This window comes from Rhincodon typus, chromosome 6 (genome assembly GCF_021869965.1).
Source record: "Rhincodon typus isolate 14 chromosome 6, sRhiTyp1.1, whole genome shotgun sequence".
Lineage (NCBI taxonomy): Eukaryota > Metazoa > Chordata > Chondrichthyes > Orectolobiformes > Rhincodontidae > Rhincodon > Rhincodon typus.
In genome coordinates, this window is record NC_063337.1 from 2,521,732 (window position 1) to 2,539,549 (window position 17,818).

The following is a 17,818-nucleotide window of genomic DNA, read 5'->3' on the forward strand; positions in this document are numbered from 1 at the left end:
CAGCTGAGTTGAACTCAAAGCACTTTACAACCAATGTAGGAAACATGATGACCAATTTATGCACAGCAAGCTCCTGCAAACAAATGTGTTGATGGCGAGATAATCTCTTTCTAATGATGCTGCATGAGTGGCAGTTGCTGCCGCGGACAGTGGGGTTGTCCCCTGCTTTTGTGAAATAATGTTTATTGGATCTTTGTGCCCTCCCGAGAGGGCAGACGATACTGCAATCTGATGTCACATTTGAGAAACAGCCGTCTCTTCCAGCTGTGCAGTGTTCTCTCGACACTGACCATCCAATTGCACCACTTCCTAGGAAACAATCTTCAGTTACATCACTGCTGTCCCTGGAGTATTGTCCTAGATTATGTACTTGAATCCCTGGAATGCACCTGGACCACCATTTTCTTTGGAAGTGATCATGTTGCCTGCTGATCCATCTGGCAGTCAGTGTCAAATTTTATCAACAATTGTACTCCCTCCTTCCATGCTAGAGCATTCTGAAGGACCTGGCTGACTAAATGAGATGCAGTTCATCTTGCTGTTTTGAGGAGCGTTTGTTTCTCAGAAGGGTGAATCTCAGGAACACTCTTCCGTAAAAGACAGTGAAAGCAGACTCTGACTATTTGTATGATATAGGTAGGTAGATCCTTGATAAATAAGAGGGTGAAATATTATCATGGGTTAGGGGATGTGGCATAATCTGATTGGCCATTATCTTGTTTAATGATCGAACACTTGAGAGGCTGAGTGGCCTCCACCTCATAATTCGTAAATCCATTTGTATGTTGACTGTGAGGTTTAGTCCACTCGTCTCATCTTTGAGTGAATGCTATCTTGACCTGTAGACTGTAAATCTGTACCACATTAAAGAACAGCTGTAATGATCTCAGTGGAACAACGAGACTTTCATAGTATCATCAATGTACCCTCTTATGAGCCAACAAATTTATAGCATGATTTATTCAGATTAACATTCAAAACTGCATGTTTTTTAAGCCACAGGTTGTTTTGTGATCCTTATTTTTGTATGTCTTTTCAAAGCTTGCAGGCTTGAAGGTTCCAGGTGACTATATTAGTGTTGTACCGGCAACACATTTGATTTCCAACAGTCCCTTTTTCAAAGAAAACAAGACTTAGATTTCTATAGCACATTTCACAACCATGTGACATCCCAAAACAGTCAAGAGATAATCAATTACTTTTGAAACATGGCTGCTGTTGCAGTTTGATCGGGATTTGCACAGCAAGGTTTCACAGACAGCAGTAAGATGGTCTCTGTGTGAAATTGGTTAAGGCATAAATAGCAGTCAGCACGCCTTGCAAAACACTCCTTTGCTCTTGCAGTAGAAGTTGAGGGAACTTTCTAGGTGAAAGATGCCAGCTGTGACAGTGTAGCCGCCCTCAGAATTGCACTGTGAGCATGAGGCTAATTCACAGTGCTCAAGCCCCCGAAAAGAGACTTGAGCCCACGGTGTCCCAAGTTGTAGGTGAGGGTGTTTTAAGCATGAGTCATTAAATACTGACTCTCCAAAAAAGGGAAAAAAATGCCAGAATGAAGCAAAACGTATTGTGTCCTTGTTTTCTATTTAATGTTCATAGACTATATGATTGTGTGCTTGGTAGCAAATGTCCTGGGCTGTTGTTTCTTGGGATATCTCCCTGTTTCTTTAGCTAGTTGATCGTAGCAATGCAGAATACAGCCTTTGAGTTAAAGCTCGCATCATTGAACCTTGCTTCTTCTCCCACGTTGTTTGCTTGTAATTAAACCTCCAACTTGCATCTCTGCTGCAAAATGTAAAAAAAACGCATTAAAACTTGGTCTCTGGATGACCTTATTGCCACACTAACCCCTCCCACTTGGAATGGTTGAGAAGATGAGCGCAGATATCAGAGGCAGTGGTACAGCAGGGAATAACTGGTTCACATCAGGTTCCAGAACCAAGAAACTTCAGTTCCAACTTGAAATAAAACATTCAACAATATAGTGGCACTGTCAGTGGGCTAATAACCCAGAGGCTTGGGCTAATGCTCTGGATTTAAATTAAAGCATAGAACAGTACAGCACAGTACAGGCCCTTCGGCCCACGATGTTGTGCCGACCTATTATCCGAATCTAAGATCAAACTACCCTACGTACCCTTCATTTTACTATCTTCCATGTGCCTATTCAAGAGTCGCTTAAGTGTCCCTAATGTATCTGACTCCACTACCACTGCTGGCAGTGCATTCCATGCACCCACCACTCTGTGGAAAGAACCTACCTCTGATATCTCCCCTATACCTTCCTCCAATCACCTTAAAATTATCATAGAATACCAACAGTGTGGAAACAGGCCCTTTGGCTCAACAAGTCCACACCAACCCTCCTAGCATCCCACCCAGACCCATCCCCCTTTAACCCCCTTAATCTAGGCATCCCTTGAACACTATAGATAATTTAGCATGGCCAATCCACCTAGCCTGCACATCTTTGGACTGTGGGAGGAAACCGGAGCACCCGGAGGAAACCCACGCAGACACGGGGAGAATGTACAAACTCCACACAGACAGTCGCCTGAGGGAGGAATTGAACCCGAGTCCCTGGCGTTGTGAGGGAGCAGTGCTAACCACTGAGCCACCGTGCCACCCCTAAATGTCCCCTCTTAATAGCCATTTCCGCCCTGGGAAAAAGTCTCTGACTATCCACTCTATCTATGCCTCTCATCATATTGTAAGCCTCTATCAAGTCACCTCTCATCCTTCTTTGCTCCCATAAGAAAAGCCCTAGCTCCCTCAACCTTTCCCCATAAAACTTGCCCTCCAGTCCAGGCAGCATCCTGGTAAATCTCCTCTGCACCCTCTCTAAAGCTTCCCCACATCTTTCCTATAATGAGGTGACCAGAACCGAACACAATATTCCAAGTGTGGTCTAACCAGAGTTTTATAGAGCTGCAGCATAACCTCGCGGCTCTTAAACTCAATTCCCCTGCCAATGAAACACACCATATGCCTTCTTAACAACCCTATCAACCTGTGTGGCAACTTTGAGGGATCTATGGACGTGGACCCCCAGATCTCTCTGTTACTCCACACTCCAACAATCCTGCCATCAACCCTGTATTCTGCATTCAAATTCGACCTTCCAAAATGAATGACGTCATACTTATCCGGTTTGAATTCCATCTGCCACTTCTTTGCTCAGCTCTGCATCCTGTCAGTGTCTTGTTGCAATCTACAACAGCCCTCCACACTATCCACAACTCCACCAACCTTCATGTCATCAGCAAACTTACTAATCCACCCTTCCACTTCCTCATCCAAGTCATAAAGATCACAAAGAGCAGAGGCCCCAGAACAGATCCCTGCAGAACACCACTGGTCACCGAGCTCCAGGCTGACTATTTTCCATCTACTACCACTCTCTGTCTTCTATTGGACAGCTAATTTCCCTGAATCCCATGCCTTCTTACTTTGTGAATGAGGTTACCACGGGGAACCTTATCAAATGCCTTGTTAAGATCCATATACATCACATCCATTGCTCTCACTTCATCAATGTGTTTTGCCACATTCTCAAAGAATTCAATAAGACTTGTGAGGCATGACCTGCCTCTCTCAAAGCCATGCTGACTATTTCTAATCAAACTGTGCTTTTCCAAATAATCATAAATACTATCTCTCAGAATCCTCTTGAATAATTTACCCAACACAAAAGTAAGACTGACTGGTCTGTAATTCCCAGGATTATCCCTATTCCCTTTCTTGAACAAGGCAATAACATTTGCCACCCTCCAATCATCTGGTACTACTCCAATGGACAGTGAGGATGCAAAGATCATTGCCAAAGGTGCAGCAATCTCTTCCCTCGCTTCCTGTAGAAACCTTAGGTATATCCCATCTGGCCCAGGGGACTTATCTATCCTTGTGCTTTTCAAAGTTTCTAGCACATACTCCTTCCTAACATCAACCTGTTCAAGCATATCAGCCTGTTTCTCGCTGTCCTCACAAACGTCAAGGTCCCTCACTGGTGAATACTGAAGCAAAGTATTCATTAAGGACCTCCCCTACCACCTCCGACTCCACTCACAAATTCCCTCCACTGTCCCTGATCAGCCCCACCCTCCCTCTGGCCATCCTCATGTTCCTCACATAAGTATACAACGCCTTGGGGTTTTCCTTAATCCTACTTGCCAAGCATTTTTCGTACCTCCTAGCTTTCCTAAGTTCATTCTTCAGTTCCTTCCTGGCTACCATGTAACCCTCTAGAGCCCTGTCTGATCCTTGCTTCCTTGACCTGAAGTAAACTTCCTTCTTCCTCTTGACTAGATGTTCCACATGTCAATCGACAAAATCTGGAATTGAAACTCAGTGAAACTGTTTTTTGTTATTCATTCACAGGATGTGGGTAGGGTGCTGTCCAGCGATGTATTACCTATCCCTAATTGTCCAGCGGGCAGTTAAGCATCACCCATGTTGTTGTGGGTCTGGAGTCCCATTTACCAAACCAGGTAAGGATGGCAGATTTCCTTCCCTAAAGGGGTTATTGAACCAGATGAGTTTTGGGACAATCAACAGTGGCTTTATGGTCATTAATAAACTCTGAATTCCAGAATTTTTAATTGAATTCAAACTCTACCAATCTGCCACAGCAGGATTAGAACCAGAGTTCTCAGACCATTAACTAGGTCTCTGGATTAATAGTTTAGTGATAATATCATCAGGCAATCACCTCTCCCTGTTTTTGTTCCAAAAGCCCCATCTGCTTCACTAATGGCCTTTAGGAAAGGAAATTAGCCATCCTTACTTGGTCTCATCTGCATATATGACTCCAGACCCTTAGCAATATGATTGACTCTTACCAACCCTCTGAAATGGCTATGCAAGACACTCAGCTGAAGGGCATTTTGGGATAGGCAAGCAAATCCTGGCTCTGCCACTGACCCCCACATCCCATGAACCAATTTGGAAAGGAAATGAATTCAGATCTATGTTCCCTCTAATTCTTCCTGCCGCACTGACCTCTGAGGTTCGTGCGAGGTAGTGACTTCTGGAACAGGAAGTCAATCTATCCAAATGCCGATCAGCCACTGTGGGCCTACACAACTTGGAGGGAACATGAGATCATATCATGTGTCACACTAAATTAATGAGGAGAAAGATTACTTTAACCCGTTCTTTTTCATCCTTTGTCATCAATTTCCACTATGCTGGATGTGTCAGGACAAAGCAACCCAGGTGTTTGGCACCACATCTATAAACATCCACTCCCTCCACCATCGACACTCAGCCGCTGCATTGTGTACTATCTATGAGATGCACTGCAGAAATTCACCAGGGCTTCTTAGACAGCATCTTTCAAATTCTCAACCACTAAAATCTAGAAGGACAAGGGCAGCAGATAAATGGGAACACCACCACCAGCAAGTTCCCCTCCAAGCCACTCACCATCCTAATTTGGAAATATATTGCTGTTCCTTCACTGTTGCTGGGTCAAAATCCTGGAATTCACTCCAAGGGCATTGTGGTCTACCTCCAGTGCATGGATCAAGAAGGCAACTCACCACTGCCGCCTGCCCAAGGGCCACTGAGGGACGAGCAATAAATGCTGGGCCCAGTTAGTGAATCTTCCTTGAGTTGATCAAAGAATCGTGGTGCAACATTGTTGCTATCATATATCTCACTCATGAATGGGAATGAGGAGGGTGATTCATACAGCCTGGACTACACTGGTGAAGTGAATGCAAATCTGTAACATATGCCTTTGATATGATAGAGCTCTGCCATTCCCTTTTAATAGCTGAATGCTTGGGGGTGGGGGGGTAGCCCTGCATGGTCAGGAGTGAGGGAGCGCTGTACTGTTGGAGGGTCAACACCGAGGGAGCACCACGCTGTCATGTCTTGGATTGCTTTGCGATGCAGGAATTTCTTCAGCTGCTTTGAGACAGAGCGGAGAATTTGTCTCTGGTGTCTCCATTACACCAAGCTCTTAATCAATAATCCCCCATTTCCCTATCAAGTCAAGTTGCCTTAGTCTTACCAGATCATAGGGCTGCTCTCTTATTAGAGAGAGATGACTGGTGGCGATTAAACCAGAGGGTTACCATACCTCCGGTGAGGGGAGAGGTTGAGAAGGTGAGTCATTCGTGGTAACCTAAGTCAGTGATGGAATCGAATCCACGTTGGCATCACAGTGCCTCACAAACCTATTGTCCAGCCATCTAAGCTAAACTGATTCCCCTCACCCACCCCTCATCATTTCCTGTCCTTTCCCTATATTACACGAGTGACTGTGCTTCATTGCCTCTGAGGTACTCTTGATCCTGTTGCTGCTGAATACATGTTCTTTCCTTCTACTGCAGTTGATTACCAGCCTATTCTGAAGCTGCTCAGTTGTGTAGGATTCCTGCCACCTGCTGTTCATTTACCTAAAGTAATGGTTTTCACTGAACTGCCAGTGGGATTCAGCACAGCACACGTGAAGTTAGTCTTGAAATCTCCAGGTCTGACTTCGGTGAACTCCAAATATTTCTGGATAAGAGTTTTTCCATTTTCAGTCACAAATCTGTTGGAGACGGAAGAGGTGATATTATGATGTCAGGAAATATTGGGTGGCGAAGAGGCTGTGATACACCAAGATCAACTTGGTGAACAGAGTTATCCCTCAGGAATGTGTAAACCCTGCCTCGCTTCAATCCCTGCCCCTTTCTATCAAAAATACATCAAGCTTCCATGTGCCATTCTCTCTATAACCTCAGCCCCTTCCCTATCTCTGTACCTCTTACATATCTATAAAGCTCCAGTTGTTCCATTCCTCCAGTAAAAGCAAAACATGGATGCTGAAATCGATCTGAAATAATAACAGCAAGTGTTGGAGAAACACAGCAGGTCAGACTCTATCTGTGTAGACAAACATTTTTTCGAGTTTGATAAGAATTCTTCCTGATGCTGTTTGAGTTCTGGGTTTGTTTGAGCCTCTTGCTTTGATCACTCCACCTCTGACCTTCAGGCCCTGAGCTCTGGAATTCCCTCCTTAAATCTCTCTCTCTCTTTCACCTTCTCTCTGTCTCTTGAATCACCTTCCTTAATGTCTGCTTATACGGTTGAGTGGCTCATTTGTCTGTTAATGTTCCTGAAATGATGTTGGTAGAGGGCAAATCTTAATGCAAACTTTCCATTCTCCTCTGCCCTATAACCTTGCCTTCAATTATGTTCGATGTGCACCTTCTGCTCCTGAGGTTTGCAGCTGAAACTTGATTATAGTAGAACATAGAACATAGAACATAGGACATTACAGCGCAGTACAGGCCCTTCGGCCCTCGATGTTGCGCCGACCTGTGAAACCAATCTGAAGCCCATCTAACCTAAACTATTCCATTATCATCCATATGTTTATCCAATGACCATTTAAATGCCCTTAAAGTGGGCGAGTCTACTATTTTTGCAGGCAGGGCATTCCACGCCCTTACTACTCTCTGAGTAAAGAACCTACCTCTGACATCTGTCTTATATCTATCACCCCTCAATTTAAAGCTATGTCCCCTCGTGCTAGCCATCACCATCCGAGGAAAAAGGCTCCCACTGTCCACCCTATCTAATCCTCTGATCATCTTGTATGTCTCTATCAAGTCACCTCTTAACCTTCTTCTCTCTAACGAAAACAGCCTCAAAACCCTCAGCCTTTCCTCATAAGACCTTCCCTCCATACCAGGCAACATCCTGGTAAATCTCCTCTGCACCCTTTCCAATGCTTCCACATCCTTCCTATAATGCGGTGACCAGAACTGTACGCAATACTCCAAGTGCGGCCGCACCAGAGTTTTGTACAGCTGCAACATGACCTCATGGCTCCGAAACTCAATCCCTCTACCAATAAAACCTAACATACTGTACGCCTTCTTAACAACGCTATCAACCTGGGTGGCAACTTTCAGTGATCTATGCACATGGACACCGAGATCTTTCTGCTCATCCACACTACCAAGAATCTTACCATTAGCCCAGTACTCTGTATTCCTGTTACTCCTTCCAAAGTGAATCACCTCACACTTTTCCGCATTAAACTCCATTTGCCACCTCTCAGCCCAGCTCTGCAGCTTATCTATGTCCCTCTGTAACCTGCAACATCCTTCCGCACTATCCACAACTCCACCGACTTTGGTGTCATCCGCAAATTTACTAACCCATCCTTCTACGCCCTCATCCAGGTCATTTATAAAAATGACAAACAGCAGTGGCCCCAAAACAGATCCTTGAGGTACACCACTAGTAACTGAACTCCAGGATGAACATTTCCCATCAACCACCACCCTCTGTCTTCTTACAGCTAGCCAATTTCTGATCCAAACCGCTAAATCACCCTCAATCCCATGCCTCCGTATTTTCTGCAATAGCCTACCATGGGGAACCTTATCAAACGCTTTACTGAAATCCATATACACCACATCAACCGCTTTACCCTCATCCACCTGTTTGGTCACCTTCTCGAAGAACTCAATAAGGTTTGTGAGGCACGACCTACCCTTCACAAAACCGTGTTGACTATCCCTAATCAAATTATTCCTTTCTAGATGATTATAAATCCTATCTCTTATAATCCTTTCCAACACTTTACCCACAACCGAAGTAAGGCTCACTGGTCTATAATTACCAGCGTTGTCTCTACTCCCCTTCTTGAACAAGGGGACAACATTTGCTAGTCTCCAGTCTTCTGGCACTATTCCTGAAGACAATGACGACATAAAGATCAAAGCCAAAGGCTCTGCAATCTCCTCTCTAGCTTCCCAGAGAATCCTAGGATAAATCCCATCCGGCCCAGGGGACTTACCTATTTTCACACCTTCCAGAATTGCTAACGCCTCCTCCTTATGAACCTCAATCCCGTCTAGTCTAATAGACTGTATCTCAGTATTCTCCTCGACTACATTGTCTTTTTCCTGCGTGAATACTGACGAAAAATATTCATTTAGCACTTCTCCTATCTCTTCGGACTCCACGCACAACTTCCCACTACTGTCCTTGACCGGCCCCAATCTTACTCTAGTCGTTCTTTTATTCCTGACATACCTATAGAAAGCTTTAGGGTTTTCCTTGATCCTACCTGCTAAAGACTTCTCATGTCCCCTCCTGGCTCTTCTTAGCTCTATCTTTAGGTCCTTCCTGGCTAACTTGTAACTCTCAAGTGCCCTCACTGAGCCTTCACGCCTCATCTCTACATAAGCCTCCTTCCTCTTGACAAGAAATTCAACTTCTTTAGTAAACCACGGTTCCCTCGCTCGACCACTTCCTCCCTGCCTGACAGGTACATACTTCTCAAGGACACGCAGTAGCTGTTCCTTGAACAAGCTCCACATTTCAATTGTGCCCAGCCCCTGCAGTTTCCTTCTCCATCCTATGCATCCTAAATCTTGCCTTCGCCTCATAGTTGCCTTTCCCCCAGCTATAACTCTTGCCCTGCTTTATATACCGATCCCTTTCCATCGCTAAAGTAAACGTAACCGAATTGTGGTCACTATCACCAAAGTGCTCTCCTACCTCCAAATCTAACACCTGGCCTGGTTCATTACCCAGTACCAAATCCAATGTGGCCTCGCCTCTTGTTGGCCTATCTACATACTGTGTCAGGAAACCCTCCTGCACACATTGGACAAAAACTGACCCATCTGAAGTACTCGAACTATAGCGTTTCCAGTCAATATTTGGAAAGTTAAAGTCCCCCATAACAACTACCCTGTTACTTTCGCTCCTATCCAGAATCATCTTTGCAATCTTTTCCTCTACATCTCTGGAACTTTTCGGAGGCCTATAGAAAACTCCCAACAGGGTGACCTCTCCTTTCCTGGTTCTAACCTCAGCCCATACTACCTCAGTAGACGAGTTGTCATCAAACGTCCTTTCTGCCACCGTAATACTGTCCTTGACTAACAATGCCACACCTCCCCCTCTTTTACCACCTTCCCTGATCTTACTGAAACATCTAAACCCCGGAACCTGCAACAACCATTCCTGTCCCTGCTCTATCCATGTCTCCGAAATGGCCACAACATCGAAGTCCCAGGTACCAATCCATGCTGCAAGTTCACCCACCTTATTCCGGATGCTCCTGGCATTGAAGTAGACACACTTCAAACCACCTTCCTGCCTGCCAGTACACTCCTGCAACCTTGAAACCTTATTTATGACCTCACTACTCTCAACCTCCTGTACACTGGAGCTACAATTCAGGTTCCCACCCCCCTGTAGTAATGCAGAAAATAGGAGCAGGTGTAGGCTATTTGGCCCTTCAAGCCCGCTCCCTTGTTCAATATGATCATGGCTGATCAGCTAACTCAGTACCCTATTCCCACTTTCTCCTCATACCCTTTGATCCCTTAAGTCCTAAGAACTATACCAACATCTTTTTTGAAAGCATTTCAATGTTCTGGCCTCCACAGTTTCTTGTGACAGAAAATTCCTCAGGCTCACCACACTCTGGGTGAAGACATTTCTCCTTATCTCAATCCTAAATTAACTACTCCATATGTCTAAATAAAAACCAGAAGAACTGCAGATGCTGTAAATCAGGAACAAAAACAAAAGGCGCTGGAAAAGCACAACAGGTCTGGCAGCTTCTGTGAAGGTAAAAACAGAGTTAATGTTCATCATCACCATCAGTTCTGGGGAAGGGTCACCGGACCTGAAACATTTTTCCTTCACAGATGCTGCCAGACCTGCTGAGCTTTTCCAGCAACTTTGTTTTTGTACGCCATACGTCTAATCAGTAATCCTTGGTTATGGACTTCCTGCGTTTACCTATTAGATCGACTTTGATCATCCTGTGTTGGTCTAGACAGTGACTTCCAACAGATCATTCGTTACACAGGTGATAACCAGTTGGATGCATAATTGGCTTATTGGCAGGAGACAGTGTGGTGGTAGCGGATTGCTTTTCGGACTGGAGGTCAGTTACGAGCAGTGTTCCAAAGAGATCGATAACGGGTTCTCTTTTGTTTGTCGTTTATATAAATTATTTGGATGAGAACATAGAAGGCGTGGTTAGTAAGTTTTTGGACAACACCAAAATTGGTGGCATAGTAGACACAAGCAGGTTTAAGATCACAAAGCATTTTGATCAAATGGCTCAATGGGCTGAAAAACGGCAGATGGAGTTCAATTTGGATAAATGCCAGGTCTTGCATTTTGGTACAACAAACAAGGGTAAGGCTTATACAATTAATGGTAGAGTCTTGAGTATTGTTACGGAACAGAGGGACCTAGGGGTTCAGGTACATAATTTTTTTAAGTTTGCATCGCATGTAGACAGGATGGTTAAAAAGGCATTTAGCATGCTTGCCTTCATTGCTCAGACCACTGAGTATAGGAGTTGGGAAGTCATGTTGAGGTTGTACAGGACATTGGTGAGGCCTCTTCTGGAGAACTGTCAGTTCTGGTTGCCCAGAAGGATATTGTCAAGTGGAGAGGGTTCAGAAGAGATTTACTAAGATGCTTCTGGGAGTGGGAGTCTTGAGTTGTAAGGAAAGGCTGGATAGGCTGGGACTTTTTTTCACTGGAGCGTAGGACGTTGAGAGGCAACCTTAGAGAAGTTTATAAAATAATGAGAGGTACAGATAGAGTTAATGGTAGTTGTCTTTTTCCCTAGAATGGGAGATTTCAAGACAAGGGGGCACATTTTTAACGTGAGAGGAGAGAGATTTAAAGAAGACACGAGGGGCAAATTTCTTACACAGAGGGTGGTTTGTATGTGAAATGAATTTCCTGAGGAAATAGTGAATGTAGATATAGTTACAACGTTTAAAAGGTGTTTGGATAAGTACATGAATAGGAAAGGTTTGGAGGGATTTGGGCCAGGAACAGGCAGGTGGGTCTAGTTTAGTTTGGGATTATGTTTGGCATGGACTGGTTGGACCAAAGGATCTGTTTCCGTGCTGTATGACTCTATGACTCAGATATCTCGCCTGACTACATATTTACAAGTCGTAGTTTAATGTATTTAACTTACATTTCCTGTCCTTCTTTCACCCTGCTGTTTTCAAATACATCCTCAATGAACTCCTGGTTTGCCAACCAGTAAATGATTGTGGAGAATTTGTCGGGATAGCCAGTAATTGCCTTGCAGGTTAGCTTCAGCGACTTTCCTGCAGGGAAGTAAAGATTGATTTTTGTGAATGCCCTGCATTGCCAGATCAGCTCTTGTACAGTAGGTAATATTACCTCTCTGAGAGAATATTGATCATATTCATGGTGCCACTGCTGTTCAGCTGGGCTTGGTTGGTACTGCTGTTTGAGTTCAAGACCCACTCCGCAGATTTACTCCCACAATCTAGGCTGATGCTTCCAGTGCCGTACTGAGTGAGTGCTGCAGTGCCTGCAGTGCCACTGTTATTCAGCTGAGTCATTAAGCAGAGAGCCTGTATCAGAGTGTAAAAGATGTGTTTTCTACATAATAACCCTTCAGGGGTGGTGTGTGGAGGATCAGAGAAAAGGTGAAGTAATGGTAATATCACTGGAGTTGTAATCCAGAAGCCCAGGTTAATCCCCTGGAGTAAGGGTTCAAATCCCATCATGGCAGCTGGTGGACTAAAATGTGAATAATAATGACGAATGCACTCCCTCAGCACTGACCTTCCCACAGTGCGGCGCTCCCTCAGCACTGACCCTCCCACAGTGCGGCTCTCCCTCAGCACTGACCATCTGACAGCGCGGCGCTCCCTCAGGACTGACCCTACGACAGTGCGGCACTCCCTCAGCACTGACCCTCCGACAGTGCGGCACTCCCTCAGCACTGACCCTCCGACAGCGCGGCACTCCCTCAGTACTGACCTGCTGACAGTGCGGCACTCCCTCGCCACTGACCCCCCCCCCCACCCACAATGCGGCGCTCCCTCAGTACTGACTGTCTGACAGTGCGGTGCTCCCTCAGCACTGGACCCACCGACAGTGCCCACTCCCTCAGCACTGACCCTCTGACAGTGCGGCACTCCGTCGGCACTGACCCGCTGACAGTGCGGCACTCCATCAGTACTGACCTGCTGACAGTGCGGCACTCCCTCAGTAGTGCCCTGGGAGCGTAAACTTGTGCTCAAATATCCGGAGTTGGACCTGAACCCACATTGTTCTTCCGCAGCTGTGAGAGGGTTACATGCTGGATCCCAGCAGTTACTGGTTCATTATAATCTTGCACTTGCTTGTTCCCTGTCCCTATGCCAGGTTGAAGAGGCAGATACAAGTTGCAACATCCCAGTTAGCTCAGCGCAGTCTGGAAATGAGTGTGAAGTGTTCTAGCTTTGTCAACTCAACACCATGCCCATAAGGACTGTCAGTTACAGCAGTGGTTCTCAAATCAAGGCATATTGGGCAGACAATGTTTGTACTTACCCAGCTCGGCGTTGACAGTTGTTCCAGTCGGTGCAATGATTTTTGGAGGACCATATGCATCAGACCCTGTTGGGACAGAAGCAACTCATTTAGACGTGCTCATCAGATGAGTTTGGGCTGTAAGCAAAGTCCACCTTCTACAAATCGGTGCAACAGGACGTGACTGTTGTACCTGCTCCTCTGTTCCATTAAACCACACTCGATCAGGATCTTTCATCCTTCCTCCTGTCTTCCTACCTTTAGTTTGGCAAACGATCTTTGTTCAATAATTTAAAATTTGCCTTCATCCTCTATAGCTTTTGCAGGTGAAGGAGAGAGTTGGATTTGCACCCCACTTTGTCACAGAATCGTTACCACACAAAGGCCATTCAGCCCATCTGGTCTGTACTGGCTCTCTGAACGAACGGTGTCTTTTCTTCCCAACTTCTCAGATAAATATCCTTTTGAAAGCTTCGATTGAATCTTCCTTCACTGCAGCTTCAGGCAGTGTCTTTCAAGTCCTGACTGCTTGCTGTGTGAATTTATTTTTATGTGTCCATTGCTTCTTTTGCCCTTAAATCTGTGCCCTCTTATTCCTGATCCTTCCACCCATGGGAATTGATTGCCCCCTGCAGACCCCCCTCAAACCTCATCTTGCAAGCAAAAGAGTCCCAGCTTCTCCAGTCTATCTGTGTGACTGAAGCTCCTTATCCCGACACATGCTGCATTCAGAGTGAATGGGAATGGGAATGGGAATGGCCACGGGAAAGGAGGTGCTTCCTGTCACTGCCGCTGAATGGCCTGGCTCAAACTGGCCCTTGTCCTGACCACACACATGGGATAGAGTGCTTGGTGTCATGGAGGGGGTGCAAAGGACGTTCATTAGGTTGATTCCAGAGTTGAGGGGGATGGCTTATGAGGAGAGACTGAGTAGATTGGGATTATATTCATTGGAATTCAGAAGATTGAGGGGGGATCTTATAGAAACATAAAATTATGAAGGGAATAGATGAGATAGAAGTAGACAGGATGTTTCCACTGGCAGGTGAAGCTAGGACAAGAGGGCATAGCCTCAAGATTAGAGGGAGCAGATTTAGGACTGAATTGAGAAGGAATTTCTTCACCCAGAGGGTTGTTAATCTATGGAATTCCTTGCCCAGTGAAGTAGTTGACGCTACTTCAGTAAACATTTTTAAAAAAAAGGTAGATTTTTTTTTGAAAAATAAAGGAATTAAGGGATAGGGTGAGAATGCGGGTAAGTGGATCTGAGTCCGAAAAGATCAGCCATGATCTTATTGAATGGCGGAGCAGGCTCAAAGGGCCGACGGCCTACTCCTGCTCCTAGTTCTTATGTTCTTATGGTGCCATGAGAACAATCTCTCCCTCAATGTCAGCAAAACTAAACGACTGATCATTGACTTCAGGAGGAAAGGAGGAAGACACACTCCTATCTACATCGACAGAGCTGAGGTGAAGAGGATCGAGAGCATCAAGTACCTAGGAGTGACAATAAACAACAATCTGCCCCCGACTTCCTACATAGATGCAACAGTCAAGAATGCCGAGCAACGCCTTTTCTTCCTCAGGCAGCTCAGGAAATTTGGCATGTCCGCAAGGACCTTCACCAACGTTTACAGATGCACTATTGAAAGCATGCTGTCCGGGTGCATAACGGCATGGTATGGCAACTGCTGTGCCCAGAACTGTGGGAAACTACGGAAGGTTGTGTGCACAGTCTAGACCATCATGGAAGCCAACCTCCCATCCATGGACTCCAGCTACACTTCTTGTTGTCACAGAAAGGCTGCCAACATCATCAAATGCCCTTCCCACCCCAGTAATACCCTCTTCCAACCTCTTCCATAAGGCAGAAGACACAGAAGCTTGAACACATACACCAATAGGTTTGAGAACAGTTTCTTACCTGCTGTTATCAGACTTTTGAACGGACCTCTCTAACTTCAAATCTAATGTTGACCTTGCTTTTGTGCACCTCCTGTGCAGCTGTGACCTTGTGTCCCTCGCTCTGTCTAAGCATCTGTATGTCCTTGTTTGCTATGATCTGCCTGTACTGCTCGCAAAACAAAACTTTTCACTGTACTTAGGTACATGTGACAATAATAATTCAAATCAAGTTCTAAATTTGAGGAAATATAAATCTAACCTGTGCAACATGCCTTTAGATTATGACCCTTTTCTTACTAGATTATTCGGGGGAATCTGTGCAGTTACCTCCTCACTGATACCTCTTTGCGGAGAGACATGAGATTCTGCAGTGTGTTTCTCATGGCACTGGTTGCTGCATGACAGAAAAAGCTGGATATGTTGCTGTCAGGAACAGAAATCCCATCGTAGATAAGATGAAAAAGAAGAAAGATTTGCTTTTTAACCATTTTGCACCCACTTTCACCTTTGGGTGGACGTGGCAGCTAATCTGAGCATAGCAAGATCCCATACTCAGCAAAGTGATAATGACTCAGATTTTGTGTTTAAATTATTGATAACAACCTGAATTCCCTTCCTAAGGGCATTGTGGATCTACCAACATCAAATGGACTGCTGCACTTCAAGAAGGGTGCTCACCACCAGCTTCTCAAGGGTACCAAGGGATGGATAATAACTACAAGCCCAGCCATTGATATCCATGTCCCATGAGTGAATTTTAAAAACCTGTTTGGACATGTCATGACACAGCTCCAGGGCAGGTGGGACTTGCCTTGACCCAGAGAGAGAGGGGGGGATGCTTGCACTGTGCCATTAGGTCATCTGTTTATACTACATTGAGGTGAGGGAATTAAAATTGGGAGAACTTGCCTCGTCTTTGAACTAGTGGCAGTGTGGTCTTTTACATCTACCTGGTCAAACACAAGGGAGCCTTATTTTGACACTGCCTCTGAAACCTGTTAGGTCAGATTGTGCAGCACTCCCTCAGGCCTGCACCGAACATTGTGCTGAGGCTGGGCTTGGCAACCCCCACCCGGGAATCAGAGATCACTCCACAGGACACTGCTGTCCAAAACCACAGCAACACAAAAAAAAATGGTTGTTCATTTCCCTGGAAATGTTTCCACTTATCAGAAATAAAAAAATCATTGAAAATTGGTAGTTGGGGAGGAGTGAAGCAAAGGCTGTTGGCATCATCCAGATGATTCCTTAGACTGGTCACAATCAACTGTGGGGTCTAGGGAGTCTGCAAAAGGAGTTTCTGAGAATATTTCTTGACTTATTACTCTTGCAAATTTTTTTGACATGGTTGTGCAGGATGTAGTAGAAAGCTCTGGAACTCCCTCCCTCACGGTACTGTGGAAGCACATGGACTGCAGAGGTTCAAGAAGGCAGCTCACCACCGCCTTCTCAAGAGGCAACTAGAGACAGGCAATAAATGCTGGGTCCAGCCAGTGATGCCCACATCCCTAGGAGTGAATAAAAAAGAAACACAGCAGGTTGAGCAGCGACTGTGACGAGATTAACAAGAGTTAATGTTTCAAGTCCTGTACAATTCCTTAAGAGTGAATTCAGGCTTGAAATGCACTCTACTGTGTACTTTTATTTCAGATTTCCAGCATCTGCAGAATTTTATTGTGAAGAGAAAGGAAGGTAAAGGATGGAAGGAAATGTCAATCATATTCCTCTGACCAGTGTGGACAATGCTGCAATTAGTCCTTCCAGGCATGCACCACCCACAGGTTCAGATACTGGGCAAGTAAATTTATTTTCTACATCACTGTAGCAAACCTCATCGCTCAGGTTGAAGCATTTTTGGAATAACATTCTTTCTGAGCAGGGGCTTATAGTCCTGGGAATTTCACTGTCCCCCTGTCTATAGTTACCTCGGTCTTCGACTCCATCTCTTAAAATGTAAGCAGAGACGAGTCCATTCAACAGCATCAGGAAAGACATGACCATCGAGCAGAGAGCTTCCTGCCCTGAAGAAAAAATTTGAGGTATTTTCAGAAAATGATGTGGAATGCAAATCATCAACTGTGACTTTGTCGGTTTTACACCTGTTCAGTCATACTCTCACCTCTAGGCACAAGGTTCAGGCTTCAGGACATTCAGACTAATATCCCTGGTGCAGTGCTGAGGGAGCGCTGCACTGTCAGAGCGACAGAACTGAGGGAGTACTGCACTGTTGCAGGGTCAGTGCTGAGGAAGTGCTGCACCATCGGAGGGTCAGTGCTGAGGGAGCGCCGCACTGTTGGAGGGTCAGTGCTGAGGGAGCGCCGCGCTGTTGGAGGGTCAGTGCTGAGGGAGCACCGTGCTGTCGGAGGGTCAGTGCTGAGGGAGCGCCACACTGTCAGAGGGTCAGTACTGAGGGAGCGCCACACTGTTGGAGGGTCAGTGCTGAGGGAACACCACACTTTCGGAGGTTCAGCACAGAGGGAGCGCCACACAGTCAGAGGGTCAGCGCTGAGGGAGCGCCACACTGTCGGAGGGTCAGCACTGAGAGAGCACCGCACCGTCGGAGGGTCAGCGCTGAGGGAGCGCC

The 17,818-nt window shown here is 45.6% G+C and overlaps 1 protein-coding gene across 4 annotated transcripts in view; it reads right to left on the minus strand.

Annotated features, from left to right (window-relative positions):
- Positions 1-933: 933 nt before the first annotated feature.
- LOC109936826 (interleukin-1 receptor accessory protein-like 1) overlaps positions 934-17,818 on the minus strand; it is a 21,201-nt gene continuing 4,316 nt past the window's right edge. Inside the window, exons 2-6 of one of the 4 annotated variants that reach the window (XM_048597551.1) lie at positions 17,160-17,255; positions 13,351-13,416; positions 11,975-12,110; positions 6,405-6,541; positions 934-1,782 (exon numbers count right to left, since the gene is read on the minus strand). In XM_048597551.1, the coding sequence (XP_048453508.1) occupies positions 1,721-1,782; positions 6,405-6,541; positions 11,975-12,110; positions 13,351-13,416; positions 17,160-17,255 (497 nt within the window). In that variant the 3' untranslated portion in view covers positions 934-1,720. Of the gene's footprint in view, positions 1,786-6,404; positions 6,542-11,974; positions 12,111-13,350; positions 13,417-17,159; positions 17,256-17,818 lie in introns of all 4 variants that reach the window. The other 3 variants (XM_048597550.1, XM_048597553.1, XM_048597552.1) reach the window with 3 other exon arrangements.